This window comes from Trichomonas vaginalis, chromosome IV (genome assembly GCF_026262505.1).
Source record: "Trichomonas vaginalis G3 chromosome IV, whole genome shotgun sequence".
Taxonomy (NCBI): Eukaryota; Parabasalia; order Trichomonadida; family Trichomonadidae; genus Trichomonas; species Trichomonas vaginalis.
In genome coordinates, this window is record NC_067206.1 from 17,409,326 (window position 1) to 17,436,529 (window position 27,204).

The window sequence follows — 27,204 nt, forward strand, 5'->3', positions numbered from 1 at the left end:
TCTACTCAACAGGAATGAGACCCTTACTGACTATGTATTCGTTTAATGCTTGATGAAAACAATGGTACATATTATCGTATGGGTATACACAACGTCTGTTTCCATCGTCGTCGTATATGTAGAGCTCAAATCCAGTCCAACCTTCTTTTGTACAATATGTAGCTTTATTTAAGTATGCATTTATGTAGATAAGGCAATTTTCTTCATCGCTCCAGAAATAATTTTTGTTCTTTGTTGAAATAGTTTTCGTTCCTCTGCGACCATAAGGAATGTATGCAATGAACTTTGCGTCATAAGGGATTGTAATATATTCGGGGTTTCTTTCATCGTCAATGGGTCTGTCTTTGTTAAAATGCATGTTTCTCAGTTTTACTTGAGTTTTTGAATAGTTCACGGAAACGTTCTGGGAAAGAGTCATAGTAAATGTAGTCGGACATGTCTTTGTAATGAAATAAAAAATTTAAAAAAATAAAAATAAGGTTATTTTTATTTAGTGAGGACGGTAGGGAATTCGTTAGTGAAGTCGTTAGTGAAGTAGTTAGTGAAATCGTTAGTGAAATCATTTATGTGTCAGATGGTTTTGTAAATATTTAAGGTTAAGTTGGTGTTATGGTTGTGTTGTAAAATATACGTTACCGGTTTCGTAAAGTGTCAAACCGTTAACTTGGGTAAGGTGGAACGCAGTGCCGCCGTACCCAAGTTAGGGATACTAACTGCTATTGTTCCCACTGCGGGCAAAAATCTGGATGCAACTCCTGCTAATGCGCCAAATAAACCCATTTCTTATAGGGTAAAAATGACGAATCCGAACAAGGACCCCTATGTTTCTAAAGCGACAAAGAAAGCACTCATGATAAAAATCTTTAGTTCAACACCAAATGCTTGGTTTATGGATATCTTGGAAAACATTCCGAGAGTTAGAACAGATGGACCACCATACTGGTTAATATTTGTTGGTCAAAACACAAGATACTGTGAAGCCATACCATTATGGTCCAAAAATATTTTAGATGTGAAAACTGCTTTGACAATATTCGTTGACAAATACCATCCAACAAAACTGACATCTGACTGTGAAAGTTCTTTCAAATCAGATGATGTAAAAAACTATCTGCGTTCAAAAAATCTAAACCAATATTTCATTGTCGACCAAAACCATTCTGCTCTTGGTGTCATTGACGGATGTATAAAAATGTTAAGAGACTTAAACCAACCACAAGGTGGTGAAGCAAATGAAATGTCATATGACGACAAATATAGACACTTCTCCATGGCAAAGATGAGACAAGTTTTAAATATTTACAATAACCGTAAACAAAAAGGTTTGTGAAACCACTCCCCCGAAGAAATGAAAAACAACCCTGACTTAGAGAAAGACTATATATTTAATAATTTAGTCAAAAGAGACAAACAAGAAAGAATGCCGGGCTTCAAACTTCAGAAAGGTGACAAAGTAAAAATAGAAATACCTAAACGCGACCCATATGAAAATACTATTGACTATGACAACAATGGGAATCCGACAGGTACTCACATTCGTGTTCGTAAAAATAGAAGAAAGTATACAAGAGAATATTATGAAGTTTTAGGCAAACATGGCAAAATGTACACACTGCAAGCAGAAGATAAAACTACTATTGCCAGACCTCGTTTCAAACTTGTCAAAGTTCAAGGTGGTATACTTTCAAAGACAGTTCCTAACAAATATAAGACAACTCCTGACGAATATGCTAAAGAAGTTGAAAATGACGACTAAGCAATTCTATACCATGCGTAAACTGTCATGTAAGGTGGCATGTATTCTTTACTTTGTCCCGTTGTTTGCGTATATCCTGAAACGAAATGTGTATGGTTTCCTTCTCCCTGAGTGTCATCCCAGTAACAATTTATAGCAAACTTAACGTCGTCTTTAACATCATATCCTTTACCTTTTGTCATTCTTGACCAACCAACATATCTATGACTATGCCAACCTGCTTGAGATGTACTTAAATCTATGTAGTGACTGTGTGCAGGTAAATTTGCACCTGAAATCGTTTTACTTCCACCTGTTTCCTTTGAAGAGTTTGCACAATACAAAAACCTGTCGACTATTTGAGTCCAAGTTCCAAAACCAAGTACTACTTCTGGTCTGGTAGAGTTCATTGAAACATATAATGAGCCAACCGGGTAAATAAGATTCGGCAAAATTTGTTTAAGCACATTGAGTTCCTGTCTTAGATGCATAATACTATTGTCATTAGATATCAAAGTATCTACAAGACTTGTTGCCGGTGGTATTGTTGGACCTTTACTTGGCAAGGTTGTGTTTAGTGTAATATCATCTGCTGTAAAAGTTGTAAAACTTGTATGTGTATGTCCAACGGCACTTTTCCTGTTTAAGGTTTCTTGTAAGTTTGTAATATTTGCAATGGTATGTGTATGTCCAACGGCACTTTTCCTGTTTAAGGTTTCTTGTAAGTTTGTAATATTTGCAATGGTATGTGTATGTCCAACGTTACTTTTACTGTTTAAGGTTTCTTGTAAGTTTGTAATATCAGATATAGAATGTATATGAGTCTTTTTAGAATATTCGTTTTCAGCTCTTGTCACTTCACTTGACATTTTATTGTCAACATATGTTTTGTCTGCTAGTTCAGGATGAGTATGTTCTTTTGTTGCATAAGCATTGTTAGCTCTTTCTGCTTCTTTTGCTATTGCATCGTCTACATATTCTTTGTCAGCTTTGTTGTCAACATCTGCTTTCAAAAGAAGTTCATTTATAGGTTTCTCGTTTAAAGTTCCTTTTGTTGGATTTATACAGACAGTATTGTTCTTCTTGTCTTGAAACAGAAACTCATCTGTCATTGGGTTTAATGTCAGTTTTAAGTTTCCTTCTTTCAATGACTCAGATATCTTAGAATAGTTTGAAAAGTTTGTTGTGTTCTTATTTAGAGCTTGCATAATGAGTTGTCGGTTGTGTTGTATTTCTCTTATGGAAGCAATATCTTTCGACATTTTTATTCTAGATAAAATATGCTTCCAATAGAAAAAGAAAATTCAAGAGTTGCTACAACTAAACCATTAGATGAACTTTTTACTAATGTCGGTCAAAAGTTTGAGACAGAGACCGTAAAGCATGAAGGCTATCGTTTTGACTACCCATTAAGATGGTTAAGAGACACATCCGTCACAAAAGCTATTGGCTTTCGTAGAATGAAGTTCATTTCAGAAGCCATACATGGTTTCCCATTTACGGTCGGTTTTGAAGTTCGATACTATAACAAAGAAAAACGTATGTATGAGAAATTTGAACAGGGAAAACTTTTACAAGTTAATTTGCTTATAAACTTAGAAACAACTCTTCAAGCTTTTCAAGAAAAAATAAACGATATCTATATTGAATATGCAAACCAGTTTAACATTGACGAAGGAGAATACCATCTCGATATTATTTATGACAGGAAAAATGCAACTGTTAAAATCAATAAAATAGAAGACCTTGGAGAAAACGTTTATATTTCTACAAAATATAACAACTTGGCATGGTATAGATTTATGAGGATGTTAAATCAGCCTGCAGAATATCCAGTACACCCGGACTTTTATGAAGTCGAAAACCCTAATGGAACATATGAAAATGTTTTCGACCAAGATGCTATTATTGTTCATGCTTCATTTTCTGGTGCGCAAAACTCTTTCTTATGTCTGATGAATGATTTTTTACGAAAAACCTACAAAGTTATATGAACCGCCGAGTGGAAGTATTTCAGACTTTCAAGTATGGTTTACTACAGATGGAAGAAAAAGAATAATTCCATTATACCATGCGTTTTACTTAGAACTTAGTTTCATATACAACTACTATCGAACGATAAAAATATAATTTTTTAATACGGTTGAGGTGTTGGATTTGGTTGCCAACTAGACTGTGGTGCAGGTTCAGGCTGTTGTATAACAGGAGCTTGCTCTTCTGGTTCAGGGTCTTTAGGTATAATACCAACGAACTGACCTACCCTTTTACCAATATTTTTGACACCGTTCCAAATTCCTTTTCCGACAGATTTTATTCCATTCCATATACCTCTTCCAACTCTTCTGAAGAAGTTTCCAATACTACTGAAGAAACCCATTTTACTAGTAGTAAAAATCTAATGTCCGCCTAGTCTCTTACGTTTCCTGTTGAGTTCCATAGCATTCTTTAACTGGAGCTCATACATTCTGTTTCTCCTCTGGTAGAAAACATATTCTGGGTCAACTCCTGTGTTCGCGTCATCTGCATAAAGTTGTTTATATCCCACTTCAGGGTTTGTATAAAACTCTTTCCATCTCATATTTGCATACCATGGTGGCAAACCTAACGCAGCGTCATTTGACATGGCAGTTTGCATTTGTACATCTGTTGGCACTTGACCATAGTTTGCCATTGCAGTTTGTATTCTAACTTCATTTGGAATATTCTCTGGGTTTGGTTGTCCAGGTTGCTGCGCATTCGCTAAGTTCTGTGCGTCCATTTAATATTAGATAAAAATATCTCTTACGAGTACATATACTGAACATTTGCAGGCATTGGTTCATCTTCATATTCTCTGTACTTTTCTGCCACGTCAAATAAATAAATGACACAATGGAAAAAACCTAAAACAAGTAGTCCTATTTCAAACCACATTTACTTACTAATAAAATTTCTTTATTGTGACACTTTCTTCAGTTTATAGGACCTCTCTCATATTCTATCTTGTCATATATAAACTCATAGTCATGTATGTCCTCTAACCATCTCATAACGGTTTCCAAACCACTTTTATCGGATGTAAAGTAAAAGCATGGATGGTTATGTATAACGTCTAAAGTTTCTAAAGAGTCTCTCAAAGTCCAGTCTACTTGGTATTGAAAATCCCATGTGTTATAGAACGGCGGGTCCACTATAAAGAAAACATTTTCCTTGTCTTTATATTTTTCATACAACTCTGTCCAATGACATCTCACAAACTCTATACCTCAATATATTTTCTATGTTCTCTTTGAAAACATTTGTATAGTTAAGATATAAAACTTTTGACATAAGTGTTTCAATGTCATGAACTCTTATAGAACCACTATATAATAGTCTAGCAGATATACTATCCCAGTCTATATATTCTGCTTTTTTCAAAACCTCTCTCACAATATTTTTGTTATCTAATGGTATACGTTCCATCTTACCTATAGGTATCTTTTCTTTTAACTCTTTCAATATATTGTTTGTGTCTGGAATATGTTTGAGACGGTCCATATAGTTGTCGAAGTCATTGCATATAATCTTTGAGTCTGGGAATATTGTATGACATAAATGGGATATATAGAAACTTCCACCGAACAAATCTACAAATGTTAGACCATTCGGTAGTTTCTTAAGTTCTCTCAATATAATATCTTTACATCTACTCTTATTTCCAAAGAACGGTAACGGTGGTTTTGTAAAATTCATTTATATATAATAATAAAAATGTTTTTACCTGAAAAGTGACAGAAAAGTGACAAAACATGAAAACATATATAATTTACGAAAAGTGACAGAAAAGTGTCACCGGCTGGTCGGCTGGGGTTCGGTCCTCCTCTTGGGTCTTGGGCAAAATTTCTTATGGGCTAGAGGGCGCAACGCGCCTGGAAGCCCCACTCACCTGACCTGGTCAGTCAGTCAGTCAATGGAAACATTTACTCAAAGACTTAAAATTTTCATAAGTCAAGAAAATATTTTTTTAATTTTAAAAAATTTGTCAAAAGTCAAAAAATAAATTTTAACATCATAGCATTTAAGTTATTTCGTTTTTAATGGTATAGTTAAGTACTGCATACATGAAACTAATGAAATATTAAATTAGTTTTAAAATAACTATTACACATATATAAGAGAATATTAACTCTGTCTAAAATTATGAAATTTAATTTAAATAGACTTTATGAAATAGCTTAGAACAGTTGTCTTCATTGACTGACTGACTGACTGACCTATACAACTAATACCAAAAGAGATATAAATTAATTTTTCCATAAGACAGGAAAATTTTTAAAAAAATTTTAAAAATTTTGTCAAAAGTCAAGAAAACTAAATTTGGATTTTTTATTCCTTATGGTAAAGAACTAAGAATGAAATCAATGAGTTGCGTTTTTGTTTTTACCAAAAGAACTGCATTCTTGAGAACTTCGCGTTTGTCTTTTCCTTTTGCAGATTTATTTTTCCAATTCTTCATATGCTTAAGTGTTTCATATGAATAAGATTCAAGAACATAAAGTCTTTGTTCTTTAGTAAGGTATTCTTCTCCTTCCTTTTCTTCTCCATTTGTTTTTGTGGAACTTGTAGAATTAATTTCACATTCTTCGAGAGAGTCATATTCTTCATCTTTTCCGGTAATGGTTCTTTTCTCTCTTATGTAGGCATTGCGTAATATATTAAGTCCTTCTTCCAATTTTGAATCTTTTGGTCTCATTGGTAAAGTTGCATATTGGAATTGTTTGAAGACCATAAATTCTTGGAACTCTCGAAAGAGTTCTGGTGGAACAGACCATTGTGGGAGAGACATACTTTCGTTGGACATCAAAAGCTTTGTGAAAAACAAATACTTTTTGTGAGGAATACATATTTTTTGTGAAGTCGCACACAAATTGTTAGGAACTCAAACGTGTTTTTTTAAACTTTAATATATGAGATATAAATGCTATTCCGATACTATATTTGCAATAAAATTTTGGTCTTAACCGCCTGAGATTTATTAACGCATATTGAAAAAGTTAGCCATAAATGGCTTTTGTATGTTTCAGATTCAAACCGTTTGTAACATCCAAAATATTTTGTGTCGTGCATAACCAATGTCTGCACAACATCCCTTATGTCAGATTGAATTGAACCAAGACATCTCCGAATACCTCCTGGAGTCTTTAGGAACTAAAAGAGAAATTCTTTTAACAAGACTGTCCAAGCGCCAGATTTCCAGACTGGAGTCACTTGCTGGTGTTATATTTGATTTCGATAGCGAGCTCAAAGAAGAAAAAGATATTATGGACTCGAAAAGAGATACCATAATTAAATTTATTAAGCGACACCCATGGTTGGATTTGGACCTTTCCGTCCCTTTCGCCTCATTATTAAAAACATTCCACATTTACAGGCAGCTTTTACAAAATAAAGGAACAAATTTGCTTGTAAATTTGGATGGAACGCTTGAAGAAACTTACGAACAACCTCCACCAGATGAAGTAGCTAATATTCTTAAGGAAATAAATAATTAATTCTAATAATTTAACCATTTTTTTATTTTCTTGACTTTTGACAATAAAATTTTTGACAGCGGTTTTTTAAAATCCACTTTTTCAATAGGTTGGACCATTTCATTTTTCCTAATGTCGGAACAAGTTAGCGAGCTCGAAAAAACAGTACAGGGCTTCCAGACCAAATCCAGGTTCAGTAGGCTCACATTTGCAGACCAGATGGCAAACTTGAAGGAAGAAATAAAGATTTCACTTCAAATATTAAAGGTTGACACACAAAAAGAATTGCTTACACTTATGGAGAAAGTTAGTCACCTCGAAAAAGTTGTTCCACAACTTGTCCAAATGGTTCAAATGTTCTACTGTGATATTGATGAAATCCGTGAAGCTCTTAAGATTCAAATCCCAAACCAAGTTGCAATTGAAGAGAAAAAGAGAAAAGAGATGGAAGAAGCAATGGAAGAAGAGGAAGAAGAAGAAATTGCACAAATTGCAATTACGGAAGAAGAGGAACAAGAAGAGGAAGAAGAAAAGAGAGACATTGTTGAAACTTGGGAAGAACTCAAGCTTGACAACACTTACGAAATTTCTTCGAATTACCCTTACAGAGTTCGCAATAAAACAACAAAAAAGGTTCTCAAACCTTTCCTCAACAATGTTGGACACTACAACCTCAACCTTACCAAGTTTGGTACCGCTTCAATGGGAAAAATTGTTGCCTCTCAATGGGTCCAAAACCCACAAAAGAAGACAAGAGTTAAGCACATTGATGGAAACAACAAGAACAACAGGGTTTCCAACTTGGAATGGTACCAAAACATTCTAAACACTAAACAACAACATTTGACACAAATTTAATTTTTCACTTTTTCTGACATCCCAAAAATTTTTGAAACAGTCAATGACTGACTGACTGTACTAATGCATTAAATAACTAATTTAATTTCCAAATAAAAAGATTTTTTAACATATTTAAAAATGAGTAAATTTTTCACTACATTCGAAAATTATTTAATAAATGAATTTATTGCTCCAGAAAATAATGTTAAAAGTATTTTGAAAATTTTTATTGAAAATAGAGAAATAGTAATTCAATACGAATTAGAAGAATATGACAGATATCAATGTTTCCTTAGAAATTATACTTTTAAATTTAAAGGAAATAAATGAGTTGACTTGGATTCTGAACTTCAAAAACTAACTCAAGAAAAAATAAATAATATAGAAAATGTATTTAAACAATGTTTAATAAATACTTATGAAACAATTTTAAAAGATTTAATAGGTCGGTCAGTCAGTCAATGACATAAAAATAAATTTATTTTTTTAATAAAACTTCTGGGTCAATTTCTTCAACCATTTCACTACCATCTTCATCAAATTCAATATTTGCTTCTTCAACTTTTGGTATGAATTTTTTATAATATTTTTATTCGTAATTGTCTTCAGAGATGAAGGGTAATATTTAAATACTGTTTCTCCTTTCTTATATTCTTTTTGTTCAGATAAATTTAAAGCAATACTGAAAATTTCTGCATTTGAATTATTTATAATTGTATAATGGAAACAATAAGAATTACCGAAAAAGTGACAAAACATCAAAAACAGGGAGGGGGTCTCAATTTTTATTACTTATATTATTTTATATTATTTATATAAATACTCTTTATAATATATTTTACTATAAAATTATACCTCAAATTCAAATATTTAAAATATTATTTACATAATTATCTCAAAATTATATTTTTATATATTATTTTTCATATGTATAAATCATATAATCTATATCTATGCAAATCTCATCTAAATTTTTTTGAAACAAACCGCTACCATTTTATAATGGTCCATCTTAAATTCATCATAAATTCTGGTACATGTTAGTACCAAAGTCTTCAAATCTCAAACACTCTGGTACCAACATGTACCAGACGCGAGTTTCCAATGCCCTCGTACGATTTTCTATTAAGATCTTCTTGAATGAGAAGGTCTTGATAGAAACTCGTACGAGGGCTTCTCTTTTAAATACTCTGGTACCTGCTGGTATCGGAGTCGACTTTACAGCCCTTTCCCCAATTTTGAAGCTGGGGAAAGTTTTCAAGCAATGAAAGGGAAGCTCTCGCTATGAGGTGAAAATCTAGAATTTTTACCTCATAGCGAGTAATCCTTTGTTAATTGCTTGAAAACTTTCTTCAAATTATCAAAATTTCGAGGAAAGTTTCCTTGCTTCAAAGTAGAGATGGAGCCCTTTGAGCCACTGCATATAGGTCAGTGACTCAAAATACTCCATCTCTACTAGAAATCGCCAAAATTTGGGTCGCAATCTTTGAAATGCGACGCAAGTTTTGGCAATTTCGCGAGGGACTTGCTCCATTTGGTGCATAGATTCACACTCTATGCACCAGATGGAACAATTCTTTCGCTGACAGCGGGAAACTTTGTCTGAATAGTTTAACTTTCAGACAAAGTTTCCCGCTGTCAGAGAGGGAATGGAAGGGTAAGAGGTATATATTCATAATGTATACCTCTTACTCTTCCATTCCCTCAAGAAAGTTCAAAAACTTGGGTGCAATCAGAACTGATTGCACCCAAGTTTTTGAATTTTGTATAAGGAATTGTTGGCTATGATGTACTGATCATGAATCAGTACATCATAGCCAACAATTCTACCTTTTAACCAAAGATAATTGATTCGTATGTAAAATATTAAGCTAAAATTTCTCTTTCTTTTAGTACACATTCTTCCATTTCGTGTACATGTATCAATATATTAAGTACTAGTTATCTATTCTATATCCTTTATCCCAATTTAGATACTCAAAGATAATTCTTTTTCAGAAGAAAAAAAATATTTTCTATTAAACCGTTATTTTTTCAATGTGAGTTTTCAATTTTATTTTTCCTTTTTGCTGCTCAATGCAACATCCTCCACCCGATCCTCCATGCGAGGTTGATCAAGCCATAGGATATTTAGAATATTCTCGTTTTGTTATAGCTGCAGAGCTGCATGGTAACATAAGATTTGTCAAAGACCCACAAAAACTATCAATTGGAACAGGAGTATTAATCTACCACCGATGCGAATACGAAGGCTGCCCAGCAGGCTTTAAATTTATTAAAAATTTCGACAATTACATTTTTAAATCTGCAAACTTAACTCATATTCACTCAGGACCACCACCACAACATAAAAATACACCTACAAGTGGTACTTACCGTGCTTGGATTAAAAAATTTCTCATGAATCACGGAAGTCCACTTAATGCAACACAAGAAGTCAACAAAACGCTTGAAATACCTAAAGATCATACTTGTATTCACATGACTATGAAACAAACTGCAATCAATCAATTGAAATATTATTTACAACAAAAAGATCTTATGAGATCTTTACCAGACATATCTTTAAATCAATTTCAATCTTTACAAAACTATGTTAATCAATGGGAAGATCAACATGATGACCTTATTTATTTTGACATTCAAGGTGAAGATACTGATTTTCCAGACAAATTGGTTTTTATTTACTCTGATAATGATATGATCTCTCAAATTCATGAAAAACCACCAATTTATCACTTAGACTCTACGTTTAAATTAATTATTCATGGATTTCCTTTTTATGTATTAGCTACCAAATTTGCTAATACTCATTCTATCCCTTTGTGTTATTTTATAATATATCCAGATAATAGTGAAAATATTTCTTTTTGCTTAAGTAAATATTTTGAAACAACTCACACAGAACCTGAATTTATCATGTCTGACTGTGCACTAAACATTTTCAACGGGATTAGGAATTCATTTCCGGAGTGCAATATCTTTTGGTGCGCGCTACATGTAATACGCGCACTTAAAAAGAATCTCTCAAAGATAAATGATGAAGAGATTAGATCAGAAGTCGAAAAATTTATGAACATTTTATGTTATTATCGTGATTGCACAGAAGAAGATGCTGCAAAAATGTATAAAGAGCACATTATTGATAAAATTCAAGATCAATTGGAATTTAATCAATACTTTACACGTCAGTGGGACATTCATAAACAACAGTGGATAGCCGCTGCCAGACCAAATGAATTAACCGTTGTGAATAACGTTTCTGAATCTTTATTTAAAAAGATAAAATATCACGATTTTGGCTGCGTTAAAAATCAAAGAATTGATGTTTTTGTCAAAAATCTTTTAGAAGAAGTTGCACCCAATTACTTTTATCGTATTAAAAACGATTTACTTCAAACAGGTTTTATTCCTTCAATTAGAATTCGCGAGCCTCGATTGACAGATTATAAAACAAAATTGAAAAGAGAAGTTCAATCACGTTTATACCAAGTATTAAATTTTGTTCAGAATCAAGAAGCCAATTTGAATCCATTAAGATTTTTATTGGAAAATGCTGAAGAAAAACTTTCTCAAATAAATGAGAAGATACAAAATTCAATTACATATTTAAGATCGTTTGAAATTTCAAATGAATTGTTAGATACGTATATGTTAGAAATTAATGAATTTTGTTATAATTCTCCAGGTTATATTTTAGAACATTTCGAAGAATTTTTGGAGGATTTCAAAGAAAAGAATAATTTAATAGACTAAAAAATTTATTATTTTTATTTATTGTGAATTTTAAATTGTCACTTTTTAAGTGTTACTCCCTATTGAAAGGGTCACTTTTTGAGTGTCGCTTTTTCGGAAATTCTTATATACTCTTCTTATATTCTTTTTGTTCAGATAAATTTAAAGCAATACTGAAAAATTCTGCATTTGAATTATTTATAATTGTATAATGAGTGTCTTTGACATTAATGAACAAACCTTTTTGTTTTAACAATATTGCTAACTCATTAGCGGAATATCTTTTTCTGTCAATAATAATTGCTAAAGGTTTTACGTATTGACCAAATTTAGATTCTTTCAAGAATTTTTTATTAAATATAACATTAACATTTATTGCATTACTAAATTCATCTTTAATAGAAGTTGCGAAGGAATTATATGAATAGAATTTGCTGTTTTGCATTTCTTTTATACAAAATAAAAAAAATAAATAAATTAAAAAATAAATAAATTAAAAATTAAACTTAATTTTTTAAATTTAATTTATTTTTATTTTTATAAAAGGGATGTATAAGAAGTTGTCAAATAAGCTTCAACATTCTGAAATAAAACAGCTTCTAAATGAAGCCCAATTGGATGTAGCAAAGAATTACGCAACAAACAAGAAAACATTAGCGGATTTCATAAAAGACTACAATGGTACAATTAATTTCAAAAGAATTCGGGAATACATTCATACAAAAACATTTCCAATGAAGAATATGGAAGTTGGTTTATATAAAACACAACAGGTTCCTCATAAAATTTGTAGAGAAATGTATGAAATTACAAATTCAAACATTGGTGAAACAAGAACAAGAGATGAAAACTTAAAACAACAAAGAAGAGAAATGTTTAAAAGTGGAATAGAACAACTCCGCAAAGCAAATGACGTTATACGTTCAATAAACAACAAACCAAATGAAGGAGAAAAATGGTTAAAGAAAGATGAAATAAATAAAAAGAAAAATGATAAATCTGGAAATAGAGTTATTGAATTTAATATTGAAGAATTAGATGAACAAAATAGAGACTATTTACATAAACATTTTGGTAAATTTTTCATGAGACTTTTAGATAAAATCAAAATTAATTCTTCGCAAAGATGGATGGTATGTTATAAACTTGGTGGAAAGTATGAATGTTCTACATTAAACATTAGAAACATTGGTACATTACTACACCGACTTAAATCAGAAAATTTCATCCAAGCGAAGGAGGCGGAGACGGCAGGAGTTTTAGAATTACATTATGACTTTTTCTTAACTCATATTCGAAATCTAAGTGAAATAAAAATGTACGATTTAACAGAATATGAAGGTTTAACAATGAATGACATTAAAAAAGGAACTCCAAAAGCAAGAAAAGCAAGGGATGAAAGCGAATTGTCAGAAAGGTAACAAAAAATTTTAAATGCAATAAAACAAACAGGAGCTGAAGATGCAATAGACAGTTTCTGGCAAGAGCATTATGGAAATAAAAAATTATATAAGAAACGTAGTGGACAATTTTGGAAATATATTTGCAGATTACCAATAAATTTAGAAAGATATCAAATATTTAATGAATTAGATAAAAGAACTGCCAAATTAATGACAGAAGACAATTGTTTCGTTTATGCTTGCATAAAAGCAGGAGTTGAAGAAGAAATTATTGACCACATGAGAGAAATAATTCGTACTAGAGATTTTCCACAAAATAAATTACAGGAAATTTCTGACGCAACAAATTTAGAATTTCATATAAAAGTTGGTTATTTCACCGAATCTAAAAATAATAAAACAATAACACATATGCCAGCAAATGGTGAAATAAAACAAACCATTGAACTACTTTTAGTAGACGACCATTACATGTTAAATGAAAGGTTACCAATGACAACTTATTTCATTAAAAATTATAATGAAATTCTTAAAGTTTGTGGAGGATGGAATATTGAAAAACAAATGAAAATATACAAGAAAAGAGAAAATAAATTCGTTATTAACTCTTCAAGAACAACTCCTTTGTGGGATATTTTGAAAACATTATGGAATTGCAATTATTTTGAACCAATTTCATATGGAGAACTTTTCACATATTCTACGGATTTATACAAACAAGATTTAGCACCATTTACGGATTTAACATACTCGCCCAAATACTGTGTTCAATTAAAAAAGAAACCAGAAAGCAAAGATACAAACGAAGCAAAACATAAATTTATTTACGAACACGTTTTCTTTGCTGACTTTGAATGTTCTACAGATGGAATACATAAAGCTGGAAAATTTTGTCTGAATAAGATAACATGCGAACAAAGTTTCTCCCATTTAGAGTGGGAATTGGATGGTGCGAGATGCATAGATAGACTTTGTATCTCTCACCCTCCAATTCACTCTGGAAAGTTCAAAAACTATGGTGCAATCAGCAACGATTGCACCAAAGTTTTTGCGTTCAATTGAAGGAATTGCTCTTTATGATATATGCAGTTACAATGCATATATCATAAAGAGCAATTCCTTCCAGATATCTGGCAAACTTGCACGCAATGATTCACAATTGCGAACAAGTTTTGTTATTTGTCAAGAGAAATTAAACCCTGCGAAGAGCCAGTTCTAGACTGGTGCCTCGAAGATTTGAGATACTTTTTTGCCCAAAAAATAATCGTACTTCCTCGAAGATTAATATATTATCAATTAATATAGTTGACACTACTTAGCATGCAACAGTAATTAATATTATTTGATAATCATATATCTCTGGAAACTTTTTAATTAAAAAATTATTTTTTAATTAGGAAAATATATAAAGATAGGTTGATAAGTAATGTTAATTTATGCCTTTGTAAATTTATTTGGACGTCAAATATTTCATATCACTTTTCATATCAGTTCACTTCCATCATTCTATCCCTGAATGTCATTAACTCGAATTTTTTTGATTTCATGATTTTTAATTTTGAGAAGCATATTAAGAAAAATTGAATATCATTGAAATGTTAAATTATTAAAAACATAAAAACCCATATATAATAAATTATATAATGTGTCTAGCCTATAATTTTTTGTGAGATTTTTTGTGAATCAGTCTCAAAAGTGTATAGAAAAATCAACTCTCATTAAAATTTTGACAGAGATGTTTTAACGTGGTAGTTATACTTGATAAAATGTAGAGAAGCGACGATAGAATAAATGAGTCCGGATAAACTCCTTTCTATCCTCGCTATATAAAGAGTTACATACGTTTTAATGGAGTATACTTTGAGAACTTGTTTCCCTTATAGAATTAGATAGAACTGTTATTTTTCAAGTGAAGAAACTCTTGGTCGTTCTTGTAGATATAAGGCATCACCGCCTTTTTGAATGTCTTGTGGTCGATGTGGGGCCTGATGTGTCCCGACGTCAATGGAACATTTACAACAGCCGTTTTGTATGCTGTCTGTTTGGCTATTTATCTCATACCGAAAAGGGATTTTAATAAAAATGACATTTGGTACAAAATCTTTCGGTGATATAATCGATTGTTTTCTTAATTATAGAATTTTTATAGGAATATTAACATATTTTTATATTTATTTGATTTTTTCAAATTTTACCAAAAAGAGGTTATTGTAAAGTGTCAAAATATTCTTTTTATTATATTCTAATTTAATTCTATTACCAATGTTTAATATAACTCATATCATGAATCCAAATTTACTTAATCCAAATATTCCATCCGAAAACATTTGAGATTAATATAAGATTTGTATTTAATACAATTTCTGCGATTTCATATAAGATTTTGAGAATATCATATTGAATCCAATCAGAAATTATTTTATTAAAATGACTTCCAATATTTCAAATTATCAGATTTATCAAAAAATTCGATTAATGTATAAAAAAATTGAATTGTGCATTTTATATTTAGTTCTCAGAAAAATTAAAAATTGAAATGATTAATTGTGAGGAACTCTGAATTTTTTATTTTGCTGCAAATGGACAGAGGAATCCAGATTCAGAACATTAAACTTGGACTACGGTTCACAGAAGAGTTTATTCTCGATCTGCATCATCAATAATACTCATTAAGAAGGTATTCACAGAGAGATGTAGCAAAATTTTTAAATACATGTTATTCAAATGTTCCAATAATTTTTGAACATTTTCATTTACCAATGAGAACAAATGGAAGACCCCAAAAAGAAGAAAACGATGAAATTTATTTAAGAGATTTAATTGAGAGGGCAAAAAGTCAAATTGGATATCATAGAACAAAAGAAATAATTCGAAATGAAATTCCAGAAATAACAGTTAGGGGTGTTCAAAAAATTTTTGAAAAAGAAAATTTATTTAATTTCAATAAAGAAAAGAAAAAGAATAACACTTTATAATTATGTGGCACAATATGCCAATCAACTTTGGCATACAGATCTTAAGCAATTTCGCGATGAAAACAATGAAATTAAATATCTCATTGGTTTTATCGACGATCGCACAAGATTTCTTGTTTATTGGGAAGTACTCCCGAACAAAACAATGGTCAATACCATTTGCCGAAATTAAATTATATCCTCACAAGGTCATAATGGATAATGCAATTTCATTTGTTTTAAACTAGATACTTATTCCAAATTTCGCTATTTATTGAATATAATTGTATGTTAATATCGAATATAATGTAATATCAAGATATTTGCATTTTTAAAAAAGTGTGTAAATCAAATTAACACTATTAAATCGTATTTGTATATTTATGTCTCTTATTGTAATGATAACAGAATGGAGTGTTAATCAATATTGGATGTGTTATTATTAATTTTTTTGGAAAAAAATACATTTATATGGGAGAAATCAGAAGTTAGAATTTCTTTGGTTTTAGTGGTTATCAAGCTGAGCAAATATTTAATATATATGAGTGAAGGGTGTGTCACTTTTTACATGTGTGTCACTTTTAGCTAAAATTACCCCTACTCTGGCGACAATTAGCAAAAAATGTTAAATGTTAACACTCAGTCCATTTGAATATGAAAAATAAAATTGACTTTGATTAAATGTTTTTATTTATCATGCAATTCTTCTTGCGACCAAAGATTTGAATAAAATTTCAAAAAATAAGATAGCTTAAAAAATAATATACGGTAGTGTTTACTAATAGATGAATAGTATATATATTCTATTAAAATGGATTTGATCCAAAAATATATAAAATTTGATCATAAATAAAATCGTTTTAAATTACTTCTTCATTTAAATTATAACAATTATTTTTGATTTTTATTTATCATCCACATTCAAATTTGAATCTTCTCACAAAAGAAGGACCACTTTTATGACTACTGCCAAATCTACAAGCAGAGAATGGCTATTTGAAGCTAAAAGAAGAATAGAAGAAGGTGAATCTTACAAAAGTGTGGGAAAGGAAGTTGAATTGGAAAATGGTAAAAATAAATTGAATGTTGCCGAAAATACAATAAGAAGAGCATTTCAACTTCAAGAAATCGAATTACCAAAAGTTAGTCGCGGCAGAAAACCAAATCCACCAACATTTGAGCAAAAACAATTAATTAATTCTTGTGTTTCACAATATAAAGGAGGAATTTCAAAAACTTATTTATTGATTAAAAGGTTTCAAAATATTGCTCAAAATCCCGATTGTGATAAAGAAAAAGAAGAAATTGCAAAAGAATTTGAAAATATACAAGATTTGACAAAAGATCAAATTTTTGGCAATTTACAAAAAATAAAGCATCATCAAGTGGAAAAATTTGATGAATGGTTTTATCTTCAAAAAGAGATTACAAACCAGCAGATCCACCTACCAAATATCGTGCCATATCAAAGAATTTGATATGGCACTGCGATATTCATTACCTTCACGGTAATGTTTCTTTTCCATTTTTTGCCATATTGGATGATATGACACGTAAAGTTCTCAAAACTAAATTATTGAAAAACAAGTCTTCCAACTCAACAGCGAAGGTTTTAAGAAAACTTTTAGAGGAGTTTATTCCTTACTGCATCTGGACCGATAATGGCGGTGAAAACCGCGGTGAATTCGGCCAGGTTATGCAGGAAAACGGAATGGTTTGGAAGCACACCTTGCCGTATATGCCAAGACAGAACGGCAAGGTGGAGCGCCTGTGGCCAAGCTTAGAAAAGTTTTTGCCAGACGAGTTGGATGATATTCAACAAATCAAGGACTCAGTTCAGCAGTTCATTGAAAAATTTAACAATACACCACATTTATCTCTCGATATTAATCCAAAAACGAATAGTAATTACACTCCTAACGAATTATTCGAAGTTTCAAAATTTTGGTACGAGCCAGAAATGCAAAAATGGGAGTTATATATCAAAGACGAATGGGTCTTAGCAAAATTTGAATAATTACATCATTTTAAATGACTACTAAACAATTTTATTTATGATCAAATTTTATATATTTTTTGGATTAAATCCATTTTAATAGAATATATATACTATTCATCTATTAGTAAACACTACCGTATATTATTTTTTAAGCTATCTTATTTTTTGAAATTTTATTCAAATCTTTGGTCGCAAGAAGAATTGCATGATAAATAAAAACATTTAATCAAAGTCAATTTTATTTTTCATATTCAAATGGACTGAGTGTTAACATTTAACATTTTTTGCTAATTGTCGTCAAAAATTAGGCGTAAAGCAAAAATTGATATTTCATATGGTTTTATGATAGATAAGCATTATATTCACACTCATTATATTCGTAAATTTTGAGGTTTATCCTTCGCTTTTAAGATCATTGAATTTGATTTTTATATAAAATAGTTATATATTAGAAAATAATATGAGTTTATGTGATATTATTTTTCAGAAGATTTCATTCTATATGCCTATGAAAAGTACTCTCAAAACTAACTTTTTCCTAATTATAATTAAATCTAGAATATTGTATTATGCTTAGTATTATTTCATTTTTCTCATTCAATTTAGAATTTACAAATGTCAAAAAATTGAGAGCTGTCACTTTTGATGAATTTCTGTTTATTACACAGTATTAGATATACTAATGTTTTATCAATATTAGACTTTCAGATAATAGGTAAATAAAATTTTGTTCATAGAAGATTTTTGATATGATTAAATTTTTAATAGACCTTTTCGGAAAAATAAAAGTTTGTCTGGATAATATACCCGTTTTAGCGATAATATCGATATTATCGCTAAAAAGGGGAGATTATCGCTAAAATTAAAAGTTATCGTAAAAATGTCAGATTTTCGCTAAAATGTAGAGTTTACAAAATGTAAACTAAATTAGATTGTCGGTAAAAAGATTGTCGATAAATTCAATAGATTGTCGATAAATTAAGAAGAATATCGCTAAAATTGAATGCATTTATATATTGGATAGATATAATTATTTATTTATATTATTTTAATATCTGTAAAATGTTATATTTAGCTTGGATTTATTCATATATCAAATGGTACTAATTTTAAATGTATCTATAACCTTTTTTCAGAAATTTGAGTTAATGTCAGATTGGCGTATGTACGAGTAGGGGTAATTTTAGCTAAAAGTGACACGCCTGTAAAAAATGACACACCCATGAAGGGTGTGATTACCGATCGGTAATTTCGACAGTTTAGAATTTAAAATTTTTTATGGAACTGTTGCGAGTTTCATAAATAATTTAAGGAATATAAGCAAAGATTTGAATCAAAATCTTAGACCTAAGCCGCTCGATTCGCTCGCGGCTTCCGCGAATTACAGATCAGCAAAGATTTGAATCAAAATCTTCGAACTAAGCCGATCGCTTCGCTCGCGGCTTTCTTTATTATTTTAAATTTGCATATTTCCATCAAATGTTCATAAGGTAAAAAATTTCGTTTATTTTTACTAAGAAAAAAGGGTTTTTGATAATAAATTTATTTTATTTCGAAAAAGTAGCAATAATCGTAAAAGGGTATTGATAGGCTTGCTAAAGTAACTAATTTTAGCTGTCAAATACTTTTGTATTTTGAAGTAAATTAGTATAAATTTGATATTATTTTAACTCCCTTTGAAAACCTCAATTTTCCATACAGAGGGAACGGGAATAGCATCCAATATTCCCTGAGAATGGTTGCGCATTCTCAGTTCCCTCTATATTTCGAACGAAGCTCTCATCGGTCTTTTTTTTAATACTAAACGTTTTTTCCCTGTCACTTTTAGCTAAAATTTGGGTTTGCCTTAAAAATATATTGATTCACGCCCGTGAAATTATTTTTTCATTATTTATTAAAAATATTGTAATATTATTAATTATATACATATTTTTATCAAAAATATACATAAGCGTTATATTTTAAAATAAAATAATAATAAAAACGTTATAATATCAAAAAAATGGATGAAATAATTCAGCACTTTGATGAAAGGAACGAAGAACATTTATACCAGGTCCACCCAGAAATCATCGAGATAGAAAGACCAGATCCAAAAAAGATGCTTAAGATTAGATATGAAGATATCGAAACTCGTCCATCACGAGACTTCAAACTCATGACAAATTTCACTCAACAGGAATTCAATGCACTCTACAAAATTGTACAAACTCCACTAGAGAGACATCACCTCAGAGATTCAATGGTTACACCAAAGGATAAACTACACATGGTTTTGAATTACCTTAAATACAATGAACCTCTCAAACCAATGGCAAAAAATGTATGGTATTACATATTCATATTTACATGATGTAATTGCTGAAACAATAATGGCAATTCATCAACCGCTTAGAGATGCTTTAATTACTTGGGAAACTGTTCAATCAAGAATTGCCCGCCGTATTGTGATCCAGGATTTTCCACTGTTACTCGGCATTGTTGATGCTACATGTCAAAAAATTGAAATTCCGTCAGATCAACAACAATACTTTGACGGTAAGCACAAGTGCCATACGTTGAAAGTTAGCTGCTTTGTTTCACCACAGGAATTCTTGATGCACAGATCTGTTTCAGAACCCGGATCAATCCATGACCTTACACTCTGTCGTCAATCCGGATTGATCGAACGAATCACTGCCGAAGCGAATGCATATGAACGTGTACTTGGCGGAAAACCTGTTGTACTCGGAGACCTTGGATACTTGGGTTTAGCAAATGATTATCCTCAATCAATCATCCCACACAAAAGACCAAAGAATGGGGATCTAACCGAACAACAAAAGAGCGATAATCATGTTCACTCAAAGCATTGTATCATCGTCGAAAATTATTTCGGCAGGATGAAGACATTATGGAGTATCATGCATCAAGTTTACAGGCTTGATCTTTCCACCTATGATAGAGTCTTCGATTTATGGGCTGCTTTGACAAATTTCATATCAGGTTTGGGCATCCATTAAGGAGTGATGATCAAGTATTTGATATCAATACACTGCTCGATGATCCTGGATACATGCCTTGAGATCAAATCATGCGTGCCATAATAAGAGCTGAACAAGCAAATGAATTGGATGCACCCCCTCAAGGAGATGATGAACCAGATATTCATCAAATTGTTCAGCAGCTTATTATTGATTTTAATGCTCAACAAGAGCTTTTGGCTCAGCAAGCAGCAGCTCAGCAAGCGGAAGTTGATGCCCCACAAGCACCAATTCAAATTCAAGAAGTTCAACGCAATCGACCATTGAATGCTGTTCCAGATGTTCCACAACCAGAACGTATTCCACCAGCCGTATATCCACAGCCACCTGCATATGCAGGATATCCTCCAGCTCAACCTGCTATTGAACATAATATAGATGGAGGAGAGAATAATGCAGCAAGAGGAAGAGGACAAAGAAGTTAATAAAAATTATCATATATTTATTTAATTAACTACATTATCATATCTAGGCCTAATATATTAGTTTTATTTATAATACTCTAAATTAATATTACATAAAGTATTCAATTATATATATCGTGAAATGAAAGAATATCGCTAAATTTGTATATTATCGAAATTTTGAATAGATTATCGCTTAAAAAATATTATCGCTAAAAATTTCAATTATCGCTAAAAAATTTTTATCACAAAAAATTTTTATTATAGCAAAAATAAAAGATTGTTGCGATAAATTATATTTTATCGCTAAAAAGTGGATATTATCCAGACAAACTTTTATTTTTGCGAAAAGGTCTAATAATATCAATGAAATTATTAAAATAGTTAATGCATATAATGGTATAAAAGTATGATGAATGTAATTAGTTATATAGATGACAAAATAATATACAATGAATATTAAATAAGGTTTATAAATTGTTGAGCTATTTTCACATCAAGTGTGAAAAGTGACGTTTTCTTGAGAAAACCTTGATGCTACAAATTTTATGATTATTAACTCTATTCTAAACTTTGCTGAATATATAAATATATAACTATTCGTAATATTATGTGGTACATTCAGATAGGCTCAATATTAACTATTAAAAAATTTTGTATTTGGAGCACATCAAAAGCATTCAATTTTTATTATATCTTGTGAGGGTGGTGTGTTATGAGCTTATAATATCTATGAATAATATCTATATATATGTACAAATATATGATAAAAGATTGAGGCTTGTTGAGTTAGTTTTGAGGTGTGATTAAAATGCAATCAGCACATTACCCATAAGCTTATATTATTTGGGTGTATTTTGAATATATTTCGTGAATTATTTTATTTTATAGTGTGTTTTATGAGTTTGAGCTATTTTTTGAGAAAATATAATTTATATCGAAAAAAGTTTGTCTGTTTGTACTCATTTTCTTATAGATATCTTATATTAATATATACTTTTTATTCATATAATAAAAGATATGGATTTACTATTTATTTTTTAATAAATGATGTCGAATACTTTCTTGCTCATAAAATATGTGGAAATATTGAAATAAACAGTAAATAATTTGTGAGATACAATTTTATCACCTAAAAATATACTATTATATGATGTAAATTTTATCACCTAAAAATATATTATTATAAATATGCTACAAAATTATCATGCGGAATTCAGAGGTGAATCTAAGGAATTTTGTAGTGTACGATTATTTTTATTGAAAAAAATTTATATAAAGAATACACAACAAAGATTAAATATATCATGTTTTTGGCGATTTTTTTTCAATGGAAAAATAATCGTATGCTACAAAATTTACACTTTTCCGGCGTTTAGTCAGGGGCGCGAAGCGACCCAAAAATGTCGGAAAAGTGTAATTCTCAGATATATGATTATTTTTGCTTTTAATGCCGAACAGCATTTGAATCAAAAATAATTGTATGTCTAAGAATTACAGATTCACAAAATTGAAAAAAATAATTATAAATATGGATATAGCAATTAATACTGATCATAATTAAAATATTAAAAAATATGATAAGAAATATTTTAATGAGAATATTAATATAAAATTTTGCCAAGTAAATTAATATGTTGACATGTAATGCTATTTGGTGGCAAAAGATCCTTGTCACTTTTGATTTGAGTTCACTTTCATAATTTCGTCTTATGATAATATCAATTCCAAGCATACCTATTAAATGTATGTTCGGTACCGAAGATGAACTTTACAAAAAATGACAAAAGTGACACATACTCTTATTTTGCGCGGCAAAATTCGAATGGGTTATTAATATCATATTTATAATATTTAATGAATTTTATTAAATATTACTAATTAAAATATATATATAAAAACAAAATATAAATATAAACAAAATTGCATCTGATTGCGACCAAGTTTTCGAACTTTCTGGTAGGAATTGAAGTGTGAGAGGTGTATAGTATGCCTATATGCCTCTCACCCTTCAATTCGTATATTTCTTAAAAAATTCAAATCTTTTAATATAAAAATTGCCTAATTATAAAATTTACATATTATATGTTATTTATTATTTATTGGAGTTATTATTTTTACTAATATTACTATTGTTTTAATTTTTTGGCACCAAAATGTCACTTTTGGTAAAGTTCATTTTCGATATGAGATATGAGTTTGGAATATTTGTCTACTATGTCTAAACATATCAAATGCAACTTTTTTATAAATTTAGTTTTTATATCTTATCTATATATGTGTTGGATATATTATCAAACTGAAATGAAACTTTCCAGAACTGTCAATAAAATTATTTTGCAAAACGTCCCTCTCAAAAAGTGGGAAATTTTGCAATTTTTCCTTTCTTTGGTTTTCATTCCGATAAATAGTATGCAATTATCGGATACACTTCTGACTTCATTGGGATTGATTGAAAAATATTCATGATGTTATAGAAAATATCATTTGGAGTAAATGGAATGTCAAGCATGTTCCGTACGGAAAAGTTTCCTTAAAAGTTTATTTCTTTGATTTTTGTAAAATTGTTGTGCATGAAAAATAGCGTGACTTCACTTTTGACAAAAAGTGACACTATTTCTGATGGTTTTGTCATTTATTTGTCAGATTTATAAATGGATAATAATGCTGTAAATCAGATATTAATTAAAAATATTTAAGATTTATGTTCGAATTGAAAAGCAAAATGATATTTTTTTAATTAAAAAACGTTAATATCTGATATTTTGAAGTTTTTAATATTTGTTAGTATCTTAAATTATTGAATGCATACGTTTTTTATGTTCTCAATTTTAAAAAAATTGTGAAGAATTTAGTTTTTTGGAGATGGATGTTTAATATTTGTGAGTGAGAATGCAAGCAGGAGTTTGGTACTTTAAGGCTAGGTTGAGATAGATTTCCCATTATATTATCTGTGAATATATTGTTTGAAAATTCAAGATATAAAAATATATTATCAAAAATTTTATATTTTTAAATACAATAGGGTGGAAATATAGTACGATGAGATAGCAATGATATATTTTATAATGGGAGGTAATCTGAAGATAAGTAGCAAATTTTATGCGATTTTGATTGGGAGTTGGAGGGTGTGAGTACTATAGCATGTAATAGTATCTCACACCCTCCAATTCTTCCTATGGCGCCGAAAAAATTTTTGGTGAAATGCGACGACATTTCACCAAAAAATTTTCGGCGCCATATAGAGAACTATAGTCTGCGAGGTACTGATTCTATCTATGTACCTCGCAGACCATAGTTCTCAGCCAAAATGGCTAAAAATTGGGTGCAATTTTTTACATTATTAATAATTGTGAACCCAGAACATCTTCCCTTCAAAGTGCCAAGCATCAACACACATTCTCACTCATAAATTTTTAAAACTCATTGCCAAAAATCTAAAAAACTCACAATTTTTTAAATTGATAACCCTCAAACCGTTTCCAATCAATAAATTGAGAGTCTGTATGATAATGTAAAAGTTAAAACATTCAAGTATTTAAGTATTTCTTTAAAATATTAAGTTTTTTATTTTTCCAATAAAATTCTAATATCAAATATTTTTATTTAACGATTAATTTTATTTATATTTTTATAGTTTTTTTTTTAAGAAAAAATATTGTTAGGGTTTTATGGATTTTCAATTAATATACAAGATAATTCATGAATTTATATATTTCCAAGCTTTTAAGGATGCAACACTTTACATTTGTAAACTGTCAAAAATGAAGTCATGCTATTTTTCATGCATTACAGATTTTTGTAAAATCATTTAATTTTGCTAAATGGTTGTCATAAGACGAAATGGTGGAAGTGAGGTGAAGTCAAAAAGTGACACATATTTGGCCGGCTAAATTCCCCTTTAGTTTACATGTCAAAATTACAATAAATTAATTATTTTGCTTAGCAATTAGCTATGTATTAAAACTAAAATTATTACTATTCAATCTCTTACATTCAAATATTAAACAATTCAAATTTATATAACAAAGATATTACAATAAATAAAAAAATGATTAAAATGTCCCTGAAAATTTCTGAAAGCTATCTCGTGTTTAGGTGCCAATTTTTTTAGAAATAGAAAAAGATGGGATTTAACTTTCAAACATTATATATAGTTTTGTATATGGAAGCCTTTAAATACAAGTTAATAATATGGAGTTGTATTGCGAGGAAGAGGGAATCAAAGAAATTGACGAAGTTCCAGAATTTTATTCAACAATTCTTAATCAATTAACAAAAACTATACCGAAACTTATCTTACCATCCAAATCAAATCACATTACATACGGAATAAACATTTAATCTTTTACCATTAAATTATATTTATACGTTATTTAATTTTTTTACGTCTAAGTTGAATAGGATAATAGCCGAAAGATATAAAGTAACTATAGTTTACAAGCTAAGGAACAAATCAGCATTGAAACTAAAAAATGCTGAAATATTATAATAAATTGAAGAAATACTGTGATAGAATACCTAGTTATACTAGATACTATTATAATATGAATTCATTTGTATTGAATATCGATTAAAATAAGATGGAACGTCAATTTGACAGACTCAAGTTTCGAATTAGAGACCAACTTTCATCAGCATAGTATATGTGCGCAAACTACTGCATAATGGTATGCTTATCTTTTCATTTTAAAAAATAACGTATTTGAATAATTTCGTAAAAAATTAGAATTACTCGATATTAAGCATATTGCTTTTCTATCATATATGCTTATATTCTACAATATTGTTACCAAACATCGGGCAACATCATACGTATAATACAACTTTTTCGTACTTCTTTATCGAATTTAAATAGAACTAAGTTTTTATTTTAAAAAAAGAGAAATAATTCTAATTTATAATCTCATTATTAATTTATTCTCATTTTAATATTTCATCGATTTTTTATTATCGATATTCAATACAAATGAATTCATATTATAATAGTATCTAGTATAACTAGGTATTCTATCACAGTATTTCTTCAATTTATTACCCAGATTTGCCTTACTTTTACCACCTCTCGAAAGCTGGGGACACCGCCTATCGTTGGGAGTAGCTATTAAATAGAACCACCAAGGGTATTTTTCGAACTGCTGGTGTAGTGTAGTGGAAACATCCGACATAATGATTCATTATGCCAAGGTTTGATTCTCATTTAGCCATTTTTTTCTTTTTTGGATCATGAATTTTTTTTGGGTCACTATAAGATTTGTTTCATGTTCTAAATCTGCTGCATATGTAATCTATTTTTATTTACCTATTTTTTAAAAATCTATTGGATTGCCAAATTTGAATATATTTAAATCATAAAACTCCAAAAAACTATAAATATATGTTTTATGCATAGTGCCGATACTCAAATATCAGATTACTTAGATCCATGAATAATATCCGAATTTTTTTTCTTAAAATTAAACTTCAAAACTTCTTGCAATCTTATTCTTCATCAATTGTAAATTTTTAAAACCATTTTTAAAATAATTTTGCGTAAATTCTATTCTCATGTTGTTTTAATCGAAAATTGATACATTTTCAAAAAAATAATATTGACTTATGAAATTCATTTTTAAGGTG

The 27,204-nt window shown here is 29.8% G+C and overlaps 15 protein-coding genes and 1 pseudogene across 16 annotated transcripts, besides 16 other annotated features; 11 read left to right on the forward strand and 5 right to left on the reverse strand.

Moving 5' to 3' along the window:
* Position 1: part of a terminal%2Cinverted (terminal inverted repeat of Maverick-2 transposon ID:TVAGG3_0113110) that runs on past the window's edge.
* Positions 1-715: part of a mobile genetic element that runs on past the window's edge.
* TVAGG3_0113220 (uncharacterized protein) lies at positions 2-331 on the reverse strand (the record flags this gene model as incomplete). Its single annotated transcript, XM_051223257.1, has 1 exon — positions 2-331. A coding segment is annotated over one exon (330 nt), but the record flags the coding sequence as incomplete, so codon positions are not given.
* Positions 716-14,099: a mobile genetic element.
* On the forward strand, positions 890-1,330 carry TVAGG3_0113240 (uncharacterized protein; the record flags this gene model as incomplete). Its single annotated transcript, XM_051223258.1, has 1 exon — positions 890-1,330. The coding sequence occupies one exon, from the start codon at positions 890-892 to the stop codon at positions 1,328-1,330; it is 441 nt and encodes a 146-aa protein (XP_051108244.1).
* On the reverse strand, positions 1,753-2,604 carry TVAGG3_0113250 (phage tail repeat-like family; the record flags this gene model as incomplete). Its single annotated transcript, XM_001284992.1, has 1 exon — positions 1,753-2,604. One exon carries the CDS (start codon positions 2,602-2,604, stop codon positions 1,753-1,755), a length of 852 nt encoding a protein of 283 aa, XP_001284993.1.
* Positions 3,016-3,729, forward strand: TVAGG3_0113260 (uncharacterized protein; the record flags this gene model as incomplete). Its single annotated transcript, XM_001323439.2, has 1 exon — positions 3,016-3,729. The coding sequence occupies one exon, from the start codon at positions 3,016-3,018 to the stop codon at positions 3,727-3,729; it is 714 nt and encodes a 237-aa protein (XP_001323474.2).
* On the reverse strand, positions 3,870-4,112 carry TVAGG3_0113270 (serine threonine-protein phosphatase family; the record flags this gene model as incomplete). Its single annotated transcript, XM_001323440.2, has 1 exon — positions 3,870-4,112. The coding sequence occupies one exon, from the start codon at positions 4,110-4,112 to the stop codon at positions 3,870-3,872; it is 243 nt and encodes an 80-aa protein (XP_001323475.1).
* On the reverse strand, positions 4,131-4,493 carry TVAGG3_0113280 (uncharacterized protein; the record flags this gene model as incomplete). The annotated part of the gene is made up of 1 exon (XM_001323441.2): positions 4,131-4,493. The coding sequence occupies one exon, from the start codon at positions 4,491-4,493 to the stop codon at positions 4,131-4,133; it is 363 nt and encodes a 120-aa protein (XP_001323476.2).
* Positions 6,090-6,557, reverse strand: TVAGG3_0113290 (uncharacterized protein; the record flags this gene model as incomplete). The annotated part of the gene is made up of 1 exon (XM_001297577.1): positions 6,090-6,557. One exon carries the CDS (start codon positions 6,555-6,557, stop codon positions 6,090-6,092), a length of 468 nt encoding a protein of 155 aa, XP_001297578.1.
* On the forward strand, positions 6,829-7,248 carry TVAGG3_0113300 (uncharacterized protein; the record flags this gene model as incomplete). Its single annotated transcript, XM_001297576.1, has 1 exon — positions 6,829-7,248. The coding sequence occupies one exon, from the start codon at positions 6,829-6,831 to the stop codon at positions 7,246-7,248; it is 420 nt and encodes a 139-aa protein (XP_001297577.1).
* Positions 7,360-8,085, forward strand: TVAGG3_0113310 (HNH endonuclease family; the record flags this gene model as incomplete). The annotated part of the gene is made up of 1 exon (XM_001297575.1): positions 7,360-8,085. One exon carries the CDS (start codon positions 7,360-7,362, stop codon positions 8,083-8,085), a length of 726 nt encoding a protein of 241 aa, XP_001297576.1.
* Positions 8,791-8,818: a terminal%2Cinverted (terminal inverted repeat of MuDR-2_TvMULE3 transposon ID:TVAGG3_0113320).
* Positions 8,791-11,936: a mobile genetic element.
* On the forward strand, positions 10,987-11,823 carry TVAGG3_0113330 (zinc ion binding protein family; the record flags this gene model as incomplete). The annotated part of the gene is made up of 1 exon (XM_001300261.1): positions 10,987-11,823. The coding sequence occupies one exon, from the start codon at positions 10,987-10,989 to the stop codon at positions 11,821-11,823; it is 837 nt and encodes a 278-aa protein (XP_001300262.1).
* Positions 11,907-11,936: a terminal%2Cinverted (terminal inverted repeat of MuDR-2_TvMULE3 transposon ID:TVAGG3_0113320).
* TVAGG3_0113340 (organellar and viral DNA polymerase type B) lies at positions 12,351-13,223 on the forward strand (the record flags this gene model as incomplete). Its single annotated transcript, XM_001300262.1, has 1 exon — positions 12,351-13,223. One exon carries the CDS (start codon positions 12,351-12,353, stop codon positions 13,221-13,223), a length of 873 nt encoding a protein of 290 aa, XP_001300263.1.
* Positions 13,416-13,719, forward strand: TVAGG3_0113350 (organellar and viral DNA polymerase type B; the record flags this gene model as incomplete). The annotated part of the gene is made up of 1 exon (XM_051223259.1): positions 13,416-13,719. A coding segment is annotated over one exon (304 nt), but the record flags the coding sequence as incomplete, so codon positions are not given.
* Positions 14,087-14,289: a mobile genetic element.
* Positions 14,290-16,709: 2,420 nt separating this feature from the next.
* Positions 16,710-16,762: a mobile genetic element.
* Positions 16,733-16,762: a terminal%2Cinverted (terminal inverted repeat of MuDR-3_TvMULE3 transposon ID:TVAGG3_0113370).
* Positions 16,763-17,118: 356 nt separating this feature from the next.
* On the forward strand, positions 17,119-17,993 carry TVAGG3_0113380 (annotated as a pseudogene). Its single transcript has one exon. A coding segment is annotated over exon 1 (875 nt).
* Positions 17,994-18,784: 791 nt separating this feature from the next.
* Positions 18,785-18,821: a mobile genetic element.
* Positions 18,785-18,821: a terminal%2Cinverted (terminal inverted repeat of Banshee-A3 transposon ID:TVAGG3_0113390).
* Positions 18,822-19,327: 506 nt separating this feature from the next.
* Positions 19,328-19,357: a terminal%2Cinverted (terminal inverted repeat of MuDR-3_TvMULE3 transposon ID:TVAGG3_0113400).
* Positions 19,328-20,004: a mobile genetic element.
* Positions 19,975-20,004: a terminal%2Cinverted (terminal inverted repeat of MuDR-3_TvMULE3 transposon ID:TVAGG3_0113400).
* A 156-nt stretch (positions 20,005-20,160) lies between these two features.
* Positions 20,161-20,511, forward strand: TVAGG3_0113410 (uncharacterized protein; the record flags this gene model as incomplete). Its single annotated transcript, XM_001300263.1, has 1 exon — positions 20,161-20,511. One exon carries the CDS (start codon positions 20,161-20,163, stop codon positions 20,509-20,511), a length of 351 nt encoding a protein of 116 aa, XP_001300264.1.
* Positions 20,512-20,530: 19 nt separating this feature from the next.
* TVAGG3_0113420 (DDE endonuclease family) lies at positions 20,531-21,160 on the forward strand (the record flags this gene model as incomplete). The annotated part of the gene is made up of 1 exon (XM_001300264.1): positions 20,531-21,160. One exon carries the CDS (start codon positions 20,531-20,533, stop codon positions 21,158-21,160), a length of 630 nt encoding a protein of 209 aa, XP_001300265.1.
* Positions 21,161-21,231: 71 nt separating this feature from the next.
* On the forward strand, positions 21,232-21,606 carry TVAGG3_0113430 (uncharacterized protein; the record flags this gene model as incomplete). The annotated part of the gene is made up of 1 exon (XM_001300265.1): positions 21,232-21,606. One exon carries the CDS (start codon positions 21,232-21,234, stop codon positions 21,604-21,606), a length of 375 nt encoding a protein of 124 aa, XP_001300266.1.
* A 4,395-nt stretch (positions 21,607-26,001) lies between these two features.
* Positions 26,002-26,029: a mobile genetic element.
* Positions 26,002-26,029: a terminal%2Cinverted (terminal inverted repeat of ISTv1 transposon ID:TVAGG3_0113440).
* Positions 26,030-27,204: the final 1,175 nt, after the last annotated feature.